Source organism: Lepidochelys kempii, chromosome 1, assembly GCF_965140285.1.
Source record: "Lepidochelys kempii isolate rLepKem1 chromosome 1, rLepKem1.hap1, whole genome shotgun sequence".
Lineage (NCBI taxonomy): Eukaryota > Metazoa > Chordata > Testudines > Cheloniidae > Lepidochelys > Lepidochelys kempii.
The window spans coordinates 152,618,514-152,639,650 of NC_136380.1; the positions used below are offsets into that span (position 1 = coordinate 152,618,514).

Genomic DNA, 21,137 nt, shown 5'->3' on the forward strand with positions numbered 1-21,137 from the left:
TTATTAAATATTTTGGATGTTTTTCTACATTTTCAAATATATTGTTTTCAATTACAACACAGAATACAAAGTTAACAACTCATTTTATATTATTTTTTATTACAAATATTTGCACTGTAGAAATGATAAACAAAAGAAACAGTATTTTTCAATTCACCTCATACAACTACTGTAGTGCAATCTCTTTATCGTGTAAATGTAGATTTTTTTTGCTACATAACTGCACTCAAAATCAATGAAAAATTTTAGATCCTACAAGTCCACTCAGTCCTGCTTCTCGTTCAGCCAATTGCTAAGACAAACAAGTGTGTTTACATTTACGGGAGATAATGCTGCGCACTTCTTATTTACAATCTCACCTGAAAGCGAGAACAGGCGTTCTAATGGGATTTTTGTAGCCAGCATTGCAAGGTATTTACATGCCAGATATACTAAACATTCATATGCCCCTTCATGCTTCAGCCACCATTCCAGAGGACATGCGTCCATGTGGAGGACACTTGTTAAAAAAATAATGTATTAAATAAATTTGTGACTGAACTCCTTGGGGGAGAATTACATGTCTCCTGCTCTGTTTTACCCGCATTCTGCCATATATTTCATGTTTAGCAGTTTAGGGTGATGACCCAGCATGTTGTTTGTTTTAAGAAAACTTTCACTGCAGATTTGACAAAACGCAAAGAAGGTACCAATGTGAGATTTCTAATGATAGCTACAGCACTTGACCCAAGGTTTAAGAATCTCAAGTGCCTTCCAAAATCTGAGAGGGATGAGATGTGGAGCATGCTTTCAGAAGTCTTAAAAGAGCAACACTCAGATGCAGAAACTACAGAACCCCAACTACCAAAAAAGAAAATCTGCTGGTGGCATCTGACTCAGATGATGAAAATGAACATGCGTTGGTCTGCACTGCTTTACATTGTTATCGAGCAGAACCTGTCATCAGCATGGATACAAGTCCTCTGGAATCGTGGTTGAAGCATGAAGGGACATATGAATCTTTAGTGCATCTGGCATGTAAATATCTTGCGACGCTGGCTAAAACAGTGCCATGAGAACACTTATTCTCATTTTCACGTGACATTGTGAACAAGAAGCAGGCAGCATTCTTTCCCACAAATGTAAACAAACTTGTTTGTCTGAGCAATTGGCTGAACAAGAAATAGAACTGAGTGGACTTGTAGGCTTTAAAGTTTTACACTGTTTTATTTTTGAATGCAGGGTTTTTTTGTACATAATTCTACATTTGTAAGTTCAACTTTCATGATAAAGAAATTGCACTACAGTACTTTTATTAGGTGAATTGAAAAATATTTCTTTTGTTTTTACAGTGCAAATATTTGTAATAAAAAATAAATGTAAAGTGAGTACTGTACATTTTGTATTCTGTGTTATAATTCAAATCAATATATTTGAAAATGTAGAAAACATCCAAAATATTTAAATATTTGGTATTCTATTATTAACAGTGTGATTAATCGCATGATTGATTTTTTAATCACGCAATTAATCGTGATTAATGTTTGTAATTACTCGACAGCCCGAGAAAAAAGGAAAAGTAAGATGCTCAACTTTTGTTCTCTTTCTTTTGTATTTAAACAATGGTCCACAAGATATTCATGCAGTAGGAAAAACAAGGTACAAAATGTACTTACTATTCTTATGTACTTATCCAAGAATAACTAAGTTTTATTCACATGTTGAACCAACAAAAATAAAGTTCTGTTTATCTTAAAGTTTATAAATGTATAAACTGTTGGCAATTCTGAGGGTGAGGAATGTTGTGTCATGTGGCCTGAAGAGCCCAAAGAGTTATTTTAAATTCCTGATTGAAACAGAAACTAAAGCTAGCTACAATTTTTCAGCCAAGAGTGATTTAAGAAAAGAAAAGAAAGAAAAGAAACTAAAAAAACCCAGAAAAACCATTTTCTTTTTTTTAAAAAGATCATTCTTAAAGGCTCGCTCATGACCAAAAAATTGTTGCTAAATTAATAGAGAAAAGAGAAAACAAAGTTAAGTACCTTCTTGGGCCATTTACTAACAATTTTACCCACAAACCTGTTTATGCTCCTCAATAAACAATACCTTGGGCATACTCAGTGGAGTCTATCTTGTGTCAGTGACAGTTGTCCAAATGACACATTACAGAAGCACTGCTCGTCATTCCATAGTAAAGGGTGAGTTTTGCTCTTAAGAATGAGAATTCAACTACATTATTACTATGAAAAATACAGCACATCCTCTTCAAAATTAGAGCATTTTTGTCTGAAAAAAAGGGTGGACTTAAGGAGCTAGCAACTTGACTTCCCCTCAGACCTGGTGGAGGGGTTGTAGTTGTCCACACTGGAGTTGGAAGCACGCCTCCCAGCCTAGTGCATGAGCTGAGCTAGTACATTAAAAATGGCAATGTGGCTGTTAAGGGTGGGGCTCAATCTCAGACTCAAGAGCCTGAATGGCAATGCCCACGCTGCTACTTTTAGCATGCTAGCTAGAGCACCACTAGCACGAGTCTGTCTACCCGGGATGAGAGACTCACTCCCCGCTTAAGTGTAGACAAACCCAAGACAGCCCCACAACCTGGGGCAACACATAAACTGTCTATGTTGAAAAGGACAGCAGCACAGAAGGCCCCAATATGGCATTCTACAGCCACCAAAAAGGGGGAAGCTGACATTTTAAAATGCCTCCTATAGCAGGGGTTCTCAACCTTTTTCTTTCTGAGGCCCCTCCCCGCCCCCATGCTATAAAAACCTCCACGGCCCGCCTGTGCCACAACAGCTGTTTTTCTGCATATCCAGCAGATTAAAAGCCAGGGCTGGCATAAGGGGTAGCAAGCAGGGCAACTGTCTGTGGCCCCACACCACAGGGGGCCCTGCAAAGCTGAGCTGCTTGGGCTTTGGCTTCAGCCCCACATCTTGGGCTTCAGCTTTCTACCCTGAGCTCCAGGGAGTCTAACGTTGGCCCTGCTCTCTGGTTTATTTTGGGGGACCCCCTGAAACCTGCTTGTGGCCCCTGTGGCCCCTGAGAACTGCTGTCCTAAGGTATAGCAATTTGCCTTCATAAATGAGAAAAGCTGAAAAGAGTAAAATACATAAACATCTTCTCCAGTCTGTATGACATATTTTCCATGGTTTTGGTAATCGGCATTGACTGTAAAGTTTACTAAAAGGTAGAACTTTCTGAATAAATGACTATGTTTAAGTATATTGGCATTTTCAGATAAAGTCATGCCAAAACTTACTTTTGTTGAATTTAAATAAGTTTGGAAGTATGAAGGGATGACAACTCTTTCAAAATTTTCAGTCTGCTAAAGAGGATTTCAGAAGTACTGCTATAGTGCTGCTTAAGTCCTGCACATAAATCTTTGTGCATCCGCTAAGGAATACTTAACCCAGACTGAACTATCATAGTATTGCCAGGGAAATACTATACAACTGAATGACGGTATGAAACTTTGAGCAGGGCTCAGCAGGTGTCAGTTCCAGTTATGTTAATGAAGTTAGAAGTCGCACAAGAGCCCAGTAACGTTGGTGTGTTGTTCAGTTTATGTAACAGTTCCTTGGAAGACCCTTAGAAGTGCTGCAGCTTTAATGTGCTTATTCCCCTTCAAAAGGAGAGATCCACATAGCAATATTAAATCAGTTTCTTCGCTCTAATGCATCCCTATCCAGTCAGGCCCAGATGATGGCTGGTCAAAAAGAAGCTTCCCCCTCCCACCGCATGGTTGTACAAAAGCCATTCACAATAGTAATCCCTGCACTCCAAGGAGAAGAGATTATTTGCTCTTGCAGCTCCCCAAACCAGGGAGGAGATGAGGCCATGACTTAGCTTCCCTTCTCCCCCTGGAAGCCTTGGGAAGGGGCGGGGCGGGGCCAAGCACTACTCCTTCGTAATGGATGTAGAAAACTGTGTTCCCCACTTCAACAAGGTGGGGGACTCCACTTACACAGGCTGTGGCTTGAAAGCAACGTTCTAGCGGTCAGTGAAGAATCAGTTCCTGCCTGGATTTGGACTAGAGATCATTGGCCTCAAAAGCAATAGCTCATCGCCTAAACTAAAGAAGACTCTCCAGTATCTATCACCAGACATAACACATATAGTTAGGGGCCTGAAAGGAAACGATTAGGGTTTGTTGTAACTATGCCAGGTGTTCAGTCTAAAAAAACAGTTTCAGTCCTATACAAATCTCTTTTCAGCATTACCCTAAGTTAAATCACAGCAATATTCTAGGACTGATAATGCATCACCTGAGATCAGGTTAGCAATGTATCTAAATATTTTCAGAACAGTTCAGTGATGCTTTTGCAGCACTTAAGCAATATAAATGAAACTCCATCATTAGAGAAGTCTGTTTTCAGTTCCTCAACCAGTAATTTATTCTGTTGTGCAACATACATACTATTTACACAGGCCACTCTGCTTTGATGTCAGAATTCATATATGCACCCCTTTACCAAGATTTACACACACTGATACCAAACCAATAAGGTCTACAGATCAACATTATGTATGCACCTGAGCTAGAGACAGTTGAATTTGGAGTTCATTTCATTTTGAGGACTTTACCTTGAACAGCGCAATCTAGAAAATTCAGAAATTTACAACGGCTATGTTTTCAGAGGCAAAATTCAAAACCACAAAACTAATTAGGTTGTGAAAGTCATTGGACAAACTCACATTAGTGATAGTGAAAATATCTTCTGAAGCTTGTGAAAAGGAATGAGTGACTGACTGAAAAACAGGAGAACAAATAGTATAGCTGATCAAGATCTATTGGCGTTTGGTGATTTTCATGGAGGATAGGTCAATCAATGGCTATTAGCCAGAATGGCAGGGATGTGTCCCTAGCCTCTGTTTGCCAGAAGCTGGGAATGGGCAACAGGGAATGGATCAGTTGATGGTTACCTGTTCTGTTAATTCCCTCTGGGGCACCTGGCATTGGCCATTGTCGGAAGACAGGATACTGAGCTAGATGGACCTTTGGTCTGACCCAGTATGCCTGTTCTTATTACTAAATTACTACAGCCTTTTTTGGAAATAAATCTGGAGACAATGAATTAAAACATTTTAATACCAAGATGTTACAAAACAAAAATTTTAAAAAAATGTTTCATAACCACAATACAAGTGCTAATTAACATTTTTACTGCTTGACATCTGTTAATCCCACGCCCCTCCCCCATGCATTTTGATTTCCTCTTCCTCCTCTTGTCCTCATTTTGAAAGAGAGATTGAAGGAACTCTCTTCAGAGACTGTCAAGACCACTCAGGTTGGTTAACAGAGATTTGTCTACTTTAGGGTTTCCTATAGTGGCCACCAATATGGTACGCAAGTACTAAGGAAAATGCTGGATGACAAAACCACCTATTTTTCCCTTCCCCTCACCAGACGCACCATTACAAACATAGTGCAAATCCTTTAAAAATTATTTGCTAAGAGTTTCAAAAATTGAAAAAAGGGGAACTATGATTATTTAGAGTTTAGGGGAACACCAAATCTTTTAGAAATTCCAAAAATTGTCTTTTCAGCCATCTAGATCTTTTATGGCAATTTCCATTCTATTTCATCTAGATTCTTGATTTACTACATCTTCCTTTCATCACTTAGGCCCCGATCCTGCAAACAGTACCCACATGCTTTATTTTAGTACTGTGAGTAGTCCCACTTGCAGTAAAATTAAGCATTTGTGTGTTTGCAGGATCAAGACCTTTGTGATCCAAATTCCCAGTCCTTTGTTACCTAGGGGTATTGGGTGCCTATCTGATGCGCTCTATGAGGCAGGGACCATGTCTTCTCTGTAATGTATGGCACAGAGTACATTAACAGTGCTCAACAAGTAAATAAGAATGAAGAAACATTTCATGGCTCTGTATGGATCTGAGGTGAATTGCCTCTAATAATTAAATAGTTTTGTTATCACTAACTGGATATACTTTAACCACAAATACATTTGGGTTCAGATTTTCAGAGGCCCCTGATTTTGTGCTCATATTTTTTAGCACACAATTGCATGTTGGCACTAGAATCAGAGACTAAGCTGAAGTCCTTTTGAAACATCAAGGCCTCAGTTTACAGAAACCAAGTACTGACCACATACTGGCACTGTCTTTTCTTGGACTTATCTGGAATTTTCTAACAAACTATTTGTCTATAAGAACAAATGAATACATTGGCCTACTAGAAATTAAAAGGAAAAGAACACTGTTGATATATTTCTCAAAATTGAATTTTTATGATTTATTGATATTCCATTCATATAAGGCACATCAACATGTTAGTTACCCCATAATCAAAATTAAATGTTTCAGCTCCAGAAATCTGATTAAAAAGGCAATTAAAATTACATTGTTACAAGACATAATACATGCCATCATCCTAAAATTATGACAAAATTTGTGTCAAGCAAATGCTTTGTCTCAGGGAATCACTTTCTGTATCTGTAATAGTGTTGTACACAGTAAAGATGAAAGTGATTTCACCAGAATTTATATCTGATAATTTGGTCTGATAAAGGTCACCAAACTCTTAAATGTTTTCTGTAGCCCTTTAGGAAACTGGCACTTGATGTTAATATAATACATTTATTGTGATTAATTTTTTTTAAAAAATCACTTTAAAAAAAAGTATTATAGCTAAATAAACTTGGTATGGCACAACAATATCCTGAATGAATCTGTTTAAAGTAAATCTCCAGCATCCTGTACTATTTTAGTGTCAAATAATGAGGTAGCACATTGTTCCAAAATTGTTCTGAATTGTGTAATCCATTCACTACATGTTGTTTAGTCCTTACTTTCTGTTTAGAGCTCTGTACAGCACTTTCTTTCTTCTCCTGCTTTCTGTTTTTATTATGTCTTTGCAGAGGCTTATTTTCTTTGATTTTTTCTCCAACATTCTCCTCTTCCTCCCCTTCTTCCCCCTCATCTTCTCCCTCTCCTTCCTCCCCCTCCTCATCTTCCCCCTCCCCTTCCACCTCCTCCTCCCCCTCCCCCTCATCTTCCCCCTCCCCCTCCCCTTCCACCTCCTCATCCTCCTCCCCCTCATCTTCCCCCTCCCCCTCCCCCTCCTCATCCTCCTCATCTTCCCCCTCCCCCTCCATCTCCTCATCCTCCTCATCTTCCCCCTCCTCATCCTCCTCCCCCTCATCCTCCCCCTCCCCCTCCTCCTCCTCATCCTCCTCCCCCTCATCTTCCCCCTCCCCCTCCTCCTCCTCCTCCCCTTCCTCCTCATCTTCCCCCTCTTCCTCTTCCTCATCCTCCTCCTCTCCCTCCCCATCCTCCCCCTCTTCCTCTTCCTCTTCCTCATCCTCCTCCTCTCCCTCGCCTTCACCTCCCTCTTCCTCCCTTTCACTGTCTTCATCCTCTTCTCCACCCTCACTCTCAGCCTCCACTTCTGTGTCTTCACTCTGCTCCTCCTTACATTTACCCTCCTTTCCTCCTACTGACTCATCTCTCTTCTCCTCTTCTCTCTTGCCCACTGTTTCTTCCTCTTTAAAATTACACTCTTGACTTCTCTCCTCTGTGCCTCTTCTGTGATGATTCTCTTCAGCCTTTGCCTTTCTCTCATGATCACCTTCCGCTTCATACTGTGCTTCAGATTTTTCACTTTCTTCTCCATTACCTTTCTCCTCTTCATCTCCATCGCTTACTATTGAGGTATCATCATCATCTTTTCTAACCTCATTTTCATCTTCCTCCTCTCCAGATTCTACTTCACTATTAGGGTTTTCATCTTGGTTCTCCTTTTCACTTTCACCCTCTTTCATTCCCATTTCACTTTCTTCACTCTTCTCTGCCTGATTAAATTCTTCATTCTTAGCATCTTGCTGTGGGGCCTCATCAGGTTTATCATCAAACTTTTTCACTTTTGTTTCCTCTTCACTCACGCTTTTCATATTGGTCTCTTCTGCACTCTCTCTTTGTTTATTTGTATCTTGCTCTTCTTCTGTCTCAGTATCTCTTTCTTCTAAATCATTCACATTTTCTACTGCTTCTATTTTCTTCTGGGTTCCTGTGTCTTTATAACGATCCTTGCGCATTCTTCTCCTTTGAAGTACATATTTCGCAAAATCATTACTACTTTCCTCACTTGAAGATGATGACACAGTTACTGCTATTTGTTTAATGAATTTCTCCTTTTTCTTAAGTTCTCTCTGTTCTTCATTACTTTCTTCCCCTCTGACATATATTTCTCCATATTTGTCAGATGTCCTAACTTCATCCACTGCATCTTTACTTTCTCGTTTACCAGGTTTTGGTTTTTGTGCAGTTACTGAAATGGTCACTGGTTTGTTACTCGCTGCAGAAGTCAGTACATCTGTTTTAGGGGGGTGCTTAGATTTAATAGCTTTTTTTAACTTTTCAGTGGAAAACAATAATTCTTTAGTCTTATCACTGGAGAGACCATAAGATGTGTCTTGTATTCTAGGTTTAAGATTTCCTGCATAGTCTTTCTTCCTTTTCACTAATTTGAGTTGATGTTTAACAGTTTGCTGAACATCAGACTTCAGTTTGCTAATAGTATATGCCTGTTCTAGTTTATCTTTTATATACCTGTTATTAGCCTTAATTTTCCCCACAAAGGCATCATAATCACGGCATTCTAGATCTGAACCATTTCCATGAGACACTGAATTTAAAGACTGCTTTTGCAAAGAACCATCAGTTGATTTTGAACCCTCCTGCATGAAATTAAGATTAGTCTTTTTCAACCCACCCTTACCATCACTTTTCAGTTTCACATTTTTATTGTTCTTCTATTCCACATGAAAAGCAGAAAATTAAAAAGAAAGAAGGAAAGCATTAAGAACAAATTAAATGAGAACAAATGGAAAAGACTATAGACACATCTGAAAAGATTTGTTTGATAGGACTAAAAAAAATGGCATAAAATACGGAATATTCCAAATAAAATTAATTTAAACAATACATAATGTTTAAAGAATGAAACACTTATTGAGTAGGTTAAATGCACTCTCCCTATTCCACGGTCAATGTATTTACTATTGACCTAAAGCTACTTTGTCTTTTTTGGCTTAAATTTAAATTTTTCTTTTTATATACTCCATTTATCAATCATATTTTGTGTAATCAATTTTGAAATATAAGATTATGAGCTGATATTGATGTACCCCTAATATCAAAATTCAGTTATCACTTTAAAATTAATACAGGATGGTAATACAGAAGTCTCAACTTTATAATGTGATAAAAGTATTATTGCCCAGTGAATCATTACATTTTACTGTAAAATTACATCCAGCATTTTGTAAACATGGTTACTTTACATATATTTTGACCTGGATTTTAATCCAAATATTCTAGTATCAGCAATCAAGTAAAAGGCAAATTATCATTACTATATGTTACAAATGTATAATGTAAGTTACAGTATACTGCCCCTTCAATTGCAGTAATATTATAATGTCTCATCTCAAACTGCTCCAAGCAGACAGATCCCTGCATCTGCACAGAGCCCCAGTGATTTCCTTGCAAGCTCAGGGTTCTACCAAGTGGAGCCGTTTGCAGGATCCAGGCCTAAACATTTAATGTAGGAAGTAGTCTATGGAAATTGAGGTTTACTTTATGAGAGTTAGGAGCGAAAGAGAGAAAGAAAAAAAGACGGCGCCCTATGAAGAGAGTTATACATTTTCTACATTTCAAACATGATTAATTACAGTACCTTTTGTTTTTGAACTGGTGTTAATTTTAAGGACTGGTCACTGGGATTCAGTCTCATCATATGTGTCTGAAAAGAATGAGGATACAAATTAAAGAATGAAATGTAAATTAATGAATAAGAATGATACCTTATTTACATTTAATACGTTTCTTCAGAGGATCTAAAACATTTCCCAAAACATTAACCCTGTCAATTAAATTGTAATTAAAACTGCTGTGAATAAATGTATTCTATTGTTCAATTATCAATATACTAAATCCATCACACCATTTAAAAATAAAGTGAGCTGTAGCTCACGAAAGCTTATGCTCTAATAAATTGGTTAGTCTCTAAGGTGCCACAAGTCCTCCTTTTCTTTAAGCTACAAGATGACATTTAAGAGGTCTCCAGTATATTCACACTGGGCTCATTCAGGTGATCTTGAATCTGAATCAAGATTCTGATTGAATCTGAACCATTTTTAGCAAACAGTTCAATTCAGCTTTTAATGAACCAACAGTTCACCATTCTGTAACCAACTATAAGTATACTTTGAAGCCACCCTCCATGCATCACAGATGTATGACCACTAGTGTAGTGCCTTTTTTACTTAAATATGAAAAGGGGGGGATCCTCATTTTCTCCCATGGTCACAATCAATTCTCTTTTAGAAAGGAAATCTGTCACCGCTGCAACAAGATCAATCTCCAATTGAATGGCAGTAACTAACACCTAATCCTATGATCAGAACCATGTACAGAACTGCTGATTTTCCCCTGAACCAACAACATTTTAGTTTCTAAGAGAGCTTTTTAAAAATATAAATACCCACATATCCTTTCTACTAACGCCATCAAAAAAACACCACCAAGGCTTTTCATGCCTTTGGGGCCCACAAAAAACAGTCACTGCTGCCATTTAGAATTGGAGTAGCTGGTGCTGTAAACAGATAATTTAGCACCAGGAAGAATAATTGTTTCTATTTCCGTCTTGATACATTTTCCTGAAACAGATATCTTTTCAAAACGCTATTTAAAAATATATTTCTACTACTTCTATATCAGTCTCTTAACAGAAAGGTATTTCTGAATTTGTTCACAACCCAGTATACAAAAAAAAAAAAAGTGAAAATATGCCTGGCATACAGACAGTGCATGATGAATGCAAGATAGTTTAAAGAGATTTCTTCATGTGTCAGTAAATTCTTCAAGACCTATTTTAATTTGTATATTTGGCAATTTTTACACCAAATATGTATGGAGTATTTTCACCATTCTTTTACAAATATGGTATATTTAAAAAAAAAGTAAACCTCTCTCTCTTATTCCCGAGCTACTATATCTATTTTGCTTTACAGAAGAAATTCCCAAAATATTATCTATGGAGCACTATTGGGGGAAAAATTATTTTATTTTTTAAATATTTTTTTCTTTTTTTGTATGTAAATGACTAGACTTTTTTAAAAATTTTAAATGATTAAATTAGCAAGGAACTCTGGCCAAACTAATAATGGCTCCTGCAAAGTACTGCATCAACCACAGCACATTTAGGAACATAGATACAGTATGTTCACTATGGCATCAATTCAGCCCAGCACTTAAACATATGCTTAAGTCCCCTGAAGTAAAAAAAACTACACTATTGCCTCTCCATAATGCTGATCTGGATTCACCAATTCCTAAACAATGGATGGGGCTGGGACATGTTCTAGTATGCCTGGATAGGATAGGCAAAGATATGTAGGTGATACATTAAAAATTATTTTAAACCCCCCCAAAACTATTATGGCAACATGTTTTAGGGTTGTGAAATACTCAAATGCTCCATATTTGGGATCCTTTCTTTAATCTCCTCCACCTGTATCAAAAAAGCTGTGCCAGGAGCATATTAAAAAAAAAAAGGTAGAATCCTCTGTCTTCCCTTTGCATAGTAATGTTGTCACATGACAAATTATAACAAGCTGCAGCCCTGAACAATGGCAGCATGAAACACTCACTGTGTGATGAGAATTAGTGGTACACAAAATATTTTATACCAATGCCACTTGAACAAACTTTTTGTAATAAAAAAAATATCCAAATATTTTCAATGATGAAATGAGAGGTCAGCACATTTCAAGCATCTCTATAGTAGTCCTCAGGATTAAGGGACCTCATGTGAAAAACCAAGACTGTCCTGGTAAAACAGGGATGGCTAGGTGTCTTGATCAGGTGCGGGTGTTTGAACAAAAAGAATGACGGGCTGACTATAAAACAGTTTCGTCCTGTCATCAGGGACACAAAATTTTTCAGATATATGCAAAAGCAACAGCCTGATGAGTGCTGTAATGGGGTGCCTACCCCACACAGGCATAGAAGGGGTTAACCAGGCCCTGCCACAGATGAAACAATGGAGGTGTCTTCCGAGTGGCCCAGAGAGGCTCCATGAAGCACAGCCAATCAGGGAGGAGTTGCTGGGAGCAACCAATCCAGGCCTGGCAGGCTTAGATAAAAAAAGAGCTGCAGGACAGAATAGGGGCAGTTGCTGCTGGGAGCCCAGGGAGTAAGGACTGCATCCCTGGAAGGCTGAGAGAACTGTAAGCACCTTGGACAGAGCAGTGGCTGGCTACTGGGACTGAGCAGTTGAGTGCCCTGAGGTGAGGGTGAAGGAAGTGCTGGAACCACAGGGAAGTTGACCAGGGAAATAGAGCAACATTGACAGAGGTTACAGTGGAGCAGCAGGAAGCTGCTATTTATCAGATTCCTGGATTGGGGCCTGGAGTAGTGAGCAGGCTCCTGTCCCCCTCACTTGCCACTGGGGAAGTGGCTGGACTGTTGGACAGAGATACCCAACCTGCAACACCTCCCCCACACCAGAAGGGGGAAACCCAGATGGTGACATGGATGGAGGGCTGAGTTGCAAAGAGGACGCTGCAGGTCTGGAAGCGAAGAGAGGAGCCGTATGTGGGAGCAGAGACAGATTGCCAGTGTGCAGGCCTGGGTGGGGACGTGGGTGTTGGCCTTGAGCTAATCCCCAGCACGACTGGGAGGAGGTGGCAGTCTGGCTATGAGGGCCACACCCCATGACAGGCTCCTATGATGAATCAATTAGGAAAAAGAAAAAGCAAGAGGTTCACATATAGACACCAGTAAGTATGATTATCACTACCAACCTTCAGCCTTTGCAACTAAGATGGCTAGTACATTTTAGCAGGGCTCTGTGCCGTTCTTGCTTAGATGAGAATAAAGTTCATGCTACCATTTTATTTTTTGTTTTTATCTATTTCTTCTCTCTCTTTCTTGAATGAATGGCATCTGGTTTAAACACAATTATAATTTGGATGTAATTTTTAATATTCAAGGAACAAATGCCAATTGTCCATCCTGGGAGACATGAAAGGTCCTATTCTCTGAGGAGGAAAACAAAGAGGTGGAGTCCACTAACGCAAACATGCCAAGGACATAAAGGGATTGTGGTCCTTGTAGTAACAGATGCCCCAGACTGGGGTCTGTGCTGGCATAAAGGGAGCCCCAAGAACTTGGAGGTACCAAGGTGTGGTGACTACTTTTATTACAGCCATAATACAAACAATTTTACTGCTATGTTCTCCCTCAAAATGATTGCTAAGCCACAATTTAGTAGTAGGTATTTTACCATATTTAGAACATCAGTTGTGTTTCCAAGGCTTCTGTCATCACTTTCCTTATCTGAATCTTCCTCTGTGGTACTTTCTTCAGGTTTATCTTTTTCCTGCTTCCGATCCTCTTAAAAATAAAACAAGAAAATAAAAAGTATAAACAATAAGTACAATAAATTGGAGCAGGTGATATATAGCAAGCCAAACATCACCCTTAAGTGGTAGGGAAGTATTATTATCCTTATACAGATGGTGCCTTAGCTCCCAGACATGCCCCAACCCCTAACCCCAGATGGCAGCTCCTCCACATGAGTTTAGATTAAGACTAGGATGAAGTCTAGCAGACCAATGCATCCCAGGGCATTGCAGGTCTCAGCTTGTATTTGCAGATTTTCAATGCAAAAGAGGCATCTGGAGCAAAGTTCCTTTTGGGTGAGCCTTTTAGTAATATTGTACTTCCAAGGAAGAAAGAGTCTTGTGATTAAGGTACAGAATTGGGAAAGACCCAGGTTCTCTTCCTAGTTCTGCCACAGACACATGTAATGTCTTGGACAAGTCACTTAATCACTCCGTGCTGCGGTTTCCTTATTTATAAAATGAGGGTAACAATTACCTACTTTACAGGGCTGTTGTGAGGCTAAACTCATGTATGTTTGAGGTCTTTAGCTAGCAGGAACTATACATAAACAATAGCAGTTGTTTTTTCTTTTAATTAGCCCCCCCCCCATGAAATCCTTAAACATCTTTTCCACAAAAGGGCTGGGGAGGAACAGATTCCCCAGCCTAGCATAGGCACTACTTCCCAGCCCTTGTTTTTGTGCTCTCTGAGTCTGACCAGCCAACACTGGGTTGAGACAAAGGTGTAGTGCTCAGTCGCAAGTTGTGAAGATCCCTTCTTCAAATGAGTGCTTCTCTCACAAAAGTACAAACAGTATATATGTAGCGCTTGAAAGACAACAATGAACAGAAACATCATGTTTTACCTGTTTCGCAGTCCACAGTTGATTCAATGGCTTTATTTGTATTCGCTTCCGTTACATCAGGATGGTTTGTTGTGGGTAAATTGGGTGGGACAGTGTTGCTGGCAGCACGTAAAGAAGGTTTTAGGGAGCCTTCTCCCAATGGAGGTAACGTTCGCACCATTCGACAAAACTGTTCTGGAGATTTTTCCTTAAAAAAATATTTGAGAAAATGTTGAGAACATTCTGAGGCTGATAAGAGAATATCACCTTCTCATACTTTAATTACAGTATTTGCCTAGCAAATACTGTAATTAAGTATGATAAAAGCTGTTTGTACATGTCAATTATTTACAGTCTTAAAAAAATGGACAGGTATATTAAGCTGATGCTTTCCACAAAATAGTCAAATAATTGTGCAATATCTTAAAATAAGCAACAATAAAAAAAGCTTCCATTATGATTTTAAAAGAATGAGAGTTTATTTAATCCACAATTTAAGTACATAGAATATTTCCCTTTATTTTGTATTTATCTACATTCTGTAGAATGGAAACTGGATTTCAAAATTCAAAGGTATCAAAAGGGCACAATCTCCTTCAAGGGATATATCTTTTTAATATTAAACTAAAGGTAATTTGAACAGGTCAAAATTCAAAGGTTCGCACATTTCTACACTCTTTTCAAATGTAAGAATCTGTAGAAATATTATAGTATGTTTCATTACATTATACATAATAAAAGCATCAGAGCTTAGCATAAACAAAGCTTGGAAGCTAGTTTCTGAAGAAAAATGGGCTTGTGTGATTTCCTGTTTCTTCATGATGTATAAAGAAGGCCGGAGAAGTTTCTCCTCCCCAATGCTAACCTCATCCCTGTTTTCTTTTCCTGTTTTTTATATTATAAATTCAAGTGTTCTCTATGCTGTTTTTTTTTTCCCCTGTAAGACACTATGGACAACTGGAGAACTGGTGGTTTTATGACACCACAGATATCAAGGAAGCAAAACCTTATTACTTAAGAGGAAGTGATTTTTATTCAGGTTAAGAAAACAAAAACCAAACACCTATTTAACTCACACATTAGATAAACAGCCAAGAAATTGCCTAATTTACTTCTCAGGGGCCTCCAAAGGAAGCCTCTGGGAAAACAGGGAAGGTGAGATTCGACATTCCTGATATCTCTAAAGAGAGGAACAAAAAGCTTCAGGCTCTTACACATTGTTAAATTTCAGGCCTCTACAGATCATAAAAAAGCAAAACAGGGCAATTACCCATTTTTCCCCCATCATCAAATAAGAGGAGGTTATTCACCTTGTGCAGTAACTGAAGTTCTTCCAGATGTGTGTCCCTGTGGATGCTCTACGTCAGGTGTGCCTGTGCCCTGCACCTTTGACTGGAAATTTTGATGGCAATGCCCGTCCAGCCCGCACATGCGTCCTACACATCCTTCTGCCCCACACTCAAGTTATATGGGGCTGCACAAGTGAATCACCCTCAGTTACTTCTCCACCATAAAGTCCCACCAGGGAGACTCCAAAGCAGAAAGGAAGGAGGGCGGGTAGTGGAGCACTTACAGAAACACACATCTCAAAGAACTCCAGTTACTGCACAGGGTGAATAACCTCTCCTCCTTCAATTAGCGTCCCCCTGAGTGCTCCACTTCAGGTGACTCCCAAGCAGCACCCCCTAAGGAGGCAGGAGCTTAAGAGCAGAGGAAAGAACTGCATTGCCTACTGCAGCATCTGATCTTGCAGCAGGAATGAAGGCATAATGGCTAGAAAAAGTATGAACAGAGGACTATGTTGATGCTCTACAGATCTCTGCAACTGGTATGACTTTAAGTAAGGCTACGGATTTTATATAGTGCTCTTATGGAATGTGCTATCATTCCTGAAGGAGACTGAACCTGAGTTTGGTTGTAACAGACCTTAATACAGCTGGAGATCCATTCTGATAACCTTCTGTTTCAAAATTACCAATCCCCTGTTTCTGTCTGCAATGGATACAAGCAATCTAGATCTAAACAGCCTGGTCCTAGCTAGATAAAAGGCTAATACCCTCCTAACATTTAGGATATAGAATATAGCTTCCTGACATCAATGTGGTTTGGCAGGGGAGTGGGGGGAAAGAGGAGATAAATAGTTTAATATGAAATTCTGATGACACCTTAGGTAAAAATTTTGAAAGGGGCTGCAGCACACTTTGTCTCTGGTGAATACCATAAATGGGGAGTCTGACATTAAAGCCCTCAGTTCTCCAACCCTGAAGGCAGACATGATGACCACCAGGAAAGTTGTCTTAACTGATAAATTTAATAAAGAACACACAGCTAGTGGCTCAAAAGGATGTTTCATGAGGCAATTAAGAACTAGGTTCAGGTCCCAGCTGGAAATAATATCTCTGATTTGAGGGGAGAGATCCAATAGACCTCTTAGGAATCTTGCCATGATTGGGTGAGTGAAGACTGGTAAAAAAACCCTATGGATAAAGTGAAAAGCTGTTATTGAAGCTAAGTGGACCCTAATGGAATTCACAGAAAATCCTGATGTTTTCAATTCCAACAGGTAATCAAAATACCATGGGAAGAGAAGAGTGAGTCCGTGAGATCTGAATGTTACACCAAAGATGATATTTTCATTTCAGGAAGTAAGTATTTCTTGTAGATTTTTTCTACTATCTAATACAGTGCTCTTCACTATATTTGAAGTGGGGGCCACTTTAGCAAAAAACCTTCAACGTAAGAGCCACATGAACTACTAAATTAACACACTGCTCACTAACCTTAATGATGTAATGTTACAGAGCCACTCGTAACTAAAACAAAGTCTACTTGCACAATAAAACAATACTCCTTTTATAAAAATAATAACCAGAAAAATATATGGAATTAAAAAGGCACCTATGCAAGTAAACTTTTTGAGAGCAGAATAATGCAAAACTTACTTTAAAAACTGGATGAGCAAAAGTGTGCCTGTTCCTCCTTGACTTTGTTCATGCAGTATTTGTAATCTGTCATCGCAATCCTAGTAAGGCTGTCCAAATGTTCATTGGACCATATGTTCCTCTGTTTTCTTTTCACCCCACTGGCTGGGGGTGAGGGCTCTAAAATGGAGCTGCGGATGAGGGGTTTGAGATGTGGGAGGGGGCTGCAGCCAGGGATGAGGGATTTAGGGTGCAGGAGGGGGCTCAGGGCTGGGGCCTCTCTCTCCCTGCCAGCAGGCAGCATGGAGCTCCAGGGGAAGGGATCCTCTCTCTCCCCTGCCAGCAGGCAGCACGGAACTCCTGGGGAAGGGCCCCTCTCACCCCTGCAGCAGCACGGAGCTCTAGGGCTGGGGGGAGAGCCCCACAGCAGCCCTGCAAGCCACAACTTGCTCCCTCCGCAGTTCCGCCCACACCCTACCTCTCTCCTCTCAAGGTCCCTGCTGCATGGCCCTTTAGAGCTGCTGCATGGCTATTTATAGCCTGCTGTGCGGCTGCACAGCTTACAGGGAACTTAGTGAGCCTCATTTAGGGTCGATGGGAGCCACCACTGGCTCGCGGGCCCTGCAATGAAGAAAACTGATCTAATAAAACATGTTGTACTTCTGATGAACAGGATATCTCTACTTCAGAGAACCTTTGAGGAACCATACTTGAAGCCTCAGTATCTGCAGGTTGGGGTGAAGTGTTTAACCAGCATACTGAGTCAGCAGACGAGAAATGACTGGAAGATGCTATGGAGAACAACAGTTGTGTCTATTTAGACAGGGATCCCAAACTTGTCTCAGTCACACTGGTGCAAGCACTATCAACCTGGTCTGATCTTGTTGAGAACCTTCAACAATAACGGTGTCAATGGATAAGCATAGAGAAGACCCCTTGTCCATGAAATGAAAAAAGTGTCTCCTATGGGCTAGGGACTGAGACCCCTCTGGAGCAATACTTGATGCATTTTGCATTGGCTGCTGTTGCAAACAGATCAACCTCTGGGAACCCTCAAGCTATGAATACTGTGTCAAGGACTCAAGAGTCCAGTTACCAATGGTAATTCAGGAAGAAATCTTTGCTGAGGTCATCTGCCATGGTATTCTGATTATCAGGGAGGAAAGAAACTGCAATGACTATCTGGTTGGCTATGCACCAATGCCAGAGTTTTGATCACCTCAGCACAGAGATGGGGCATGTGATGCTCCCTGACGATTGATATAGTATGTGTATTCCACATTGCCTGTCATTATCTTTTTGACCACTCTCAATTCCAGACAATTGATGAGGAGGAGGAGCTGCTCTTGTAGTGACAATTTGTCCTGTATCTTCTGAGGTCCCAGATGTATCCCGCTACCCAACATTGAAGCATCTGGCATTATCATTATGGTAGGAGGATGCTAAAAGAACGCAACACCTGTGCAGGTTTTGGTCAGGTCCTTCAATCTGTTGAGTGACCACAGAACCCACTGGGGAACAGACACTAACCTGCCTAGAATGTGCTTGCTTGATTTGTAAACCATTCAAAGCCATCCAGGGAGACCTCGGAAATGTAATCTGGCACGTTGCACTACAAAGACACAAGCTGACGTGTGCCCCAGCAGTCAATGACAATCTCTTACTGTTACTTGAGGACTGCCATGAATCCTTGAGATAAGACTCAGCACGAGATAGCTGCTGGAAGAGACGCATGTTCTGCCTGTCACTGCATCCAGGCAAGCTCCTATGATGTCTAGATACTGTACTGGAGTCAAAACAGACTTTGAGGCTGAGTTGAAGGCCCAGGCTGTGGAACAGAGAACACGTCATCTTTACAGCCACCAACACTTCCTGATAAGTTCTGCCCCAATCAACCATTCATTCAGATACGGGGAAATGACCCAGAAGACGTAGGTGGGTGGCAACTATCACCAGAATCTTTGAGAATAACCTGGAGCAGAAGATAGCCTGAAAGGGAGCATGTGATATTAGTAAGTGTTTGTTGTTGATCAGAAAATGAAGAAACCTCTTATGTGAAAGGTGAATAGTGACATGAAAATGTGTCTTGTAGGTCAAGAGTCACAAATCTTGGTTTCCTGGCCAGGGGCTCAGATGATCTATGGTAAGTTGAATTGAGGGCTGGGTGTGATCTTTGTGCGCTCTGGGACCTACTAAATCTCCTCTTATTTACAGACGTATAAATCAGGATCTCAGCATGGCTTTCAAGTCCTTTAAAATGTGGAAAGATGTACCCATTGAGTCTGCAAAGAGCTTGTGAATATCAAAGGGAAGGTCCTCAATGGTACTCTGGACCTCTCCTGGGAAGCCTTACAGCGCAGCCCAAGACATTTTTCTCAGACTGTGCTGGAGTATCTGAAGCATCCAAGGAGACCTGGAGCAATGTCTTTGCTAGGAGCTAACCCTCTTGAATAATTACCTTAAATTGGTCACAATGTTTCTCTGGCAGATGATCAATAAAGGAATTAAATTTGTTGCAATTCAAATAGGCATACTTCACCATGAGCACCTGATGGTTTACTATTCTAAAGTGAAGTGTGGCTGAAGATTTATGGCCAAAAAGATAGCACTTCTTGTGGTCCTTGCTGTACGGGGTGGACTTTGAGCTATATTGTTTGCCCCATTCATTAACAGACTTCACTACGAGAGAATTTGGCACTAGGTGAGAAAATAGAAATTATGATTTCCTGGAAGAGACATAATACTTTTTATCCACCTTCTTGCGGATAAGCAGTGCAGTAGCTGGGGTTTGCCAAACAGTCTTAGCAGGTTCCATAAGAGCTTTGTTGACCGGAATGGCAATCCTCAAGAATTTTGACATAGGTAAAATATGTAGGAGTTTATGGTGTGACTCCTGAACTGTGTGTCATCAATTTCATCAGTTCCTGTAAGTACCTGAAGTCATCTGCCAGAGAAGATAGTGGAGGCAACACAACTTCTTCAGACAAGGAGGAGGAAATATTTGTAAGAGGTGTTACCTCCTTGTCTGCCCTTGAGTCCAACTCCACAAAGGTTTCCTCCTCTGGCATTTATGGTGCCACAAGTGGTTGGGGAATGTACTCTTCTTTGCTTCCTTTGGTGGTGTGATAACTTCATCACATATTGTTGACAGAATGCCCACAGCTCCCAACAAGGCCACTGGAGGGGGGGCATATGGGATAGGTGGAGGCAACCATCTCTCTTCTTGCCACCTCGGGTGTCCTTTGAGGTTTATCCTCCTCCAATACCTCAGTGTAGGAGAGGCAGCAATGTGTTCTAGAGTAGACAGGGGAAGCCTGTACTGAGATTTGAGAGTCCTAGGACTCCTTTTCAACATATCCAAGTGGGGAGGAGGGAAAATAACTGTTCTGCTTGTGTTGTAAACGAGGGTGAGTATGATATTCTAGATGATGGGGGTCAGTGACCAAGTAAATCTTGAGGAGAGTAACCCCCAGTACCAGTTGGCAGAGGAGTGTCTGACTCTGAAGATACTAGATGATCCTTAGAGTATCCAAATTCTTGCGGTACTAATGGCATCAATGACAGGCCCAAGCAAGAACCTGTGGAGGACAGCTTCAGTACTGATGTAGCTGGCACCAAGTGCTTGGCATGGGAATGAGTAGACTCCAATTACACCAGTCAAGCAGTCTTCAGTATCACAGACTTCTAAGTGGCCGGCACCAACTGATGTTCAGGGATGAGACTAGAATTCTTCTTGGAAGAGTGTCTATAGCTCTGGGTATGATACCTGAGTTCGGTAAGGAGTTTGTCTTTGAGGACTGACTCTTTGAAGCTGTCTTCCCTGTCTTTGCAGTACCAGAATCACTTGGACCCTGCATGATACTCCTCTGGGGACCTGAGGTTTTCGTAGCCTTCTTGTGCACCAGTGACTGAGACTTTCTCAGAGATTTACTCTTTATTTCTTTCTGAATAGAGGCTGATGTCAAGGCTACCTTTGC

The 21,137-nt window shown here is 40.4% G+C and overlaps 2 protein-coding genes across 13 annotated transcripts in view; both read right to left on the reverse strand.

Annotated features, from left to right (window-relative positions):
- Positions 1-21,137, reverse strand: part of LOC140916595 (X-linked retinitis pigmentosa GTPase regulator) — a 92,930-nt gene that overhangs the window by 31,594 nt on the left and 40,199 nt on the right. For all 12 annotated transcript variants that reach the window (XM_073358269.1, XM_073358298.2, XM_073358317.2 and 9 more), the window contains 3 exons: positions 14,261-14,447; positions 13,295-13,404; positions 9,683-9,748 (listed from right to left, as the gene is read on the reverse strand). In XM_073358269.1, the coding sequence (XP_073214370.1) occupies positions 9,683-9,748; positions 13,295-13,404; positions 14,261-14,447 (363 nt within the window). The remainder of the gene's footprint in view (positions 1-9,682; positions 9,749-13,294; positions 13,405-14,260; positions 14,448-21,137) is intronic.
- LOC140916676 (uncharacterized) lies at positions 4,778-9,673 on the reverse strand. The gene has a single exon (XM_073358321.2). It carries the CDS (start codon positions 8,685-8,687, stop codon positions 6,705-6,707), a length of 1,983 nt encoding a protein of 660 aa, XP_073214422.2. The 5' UTR covers positions 8,688-9,673; the 3' UTR covers positions 4,778-6,704.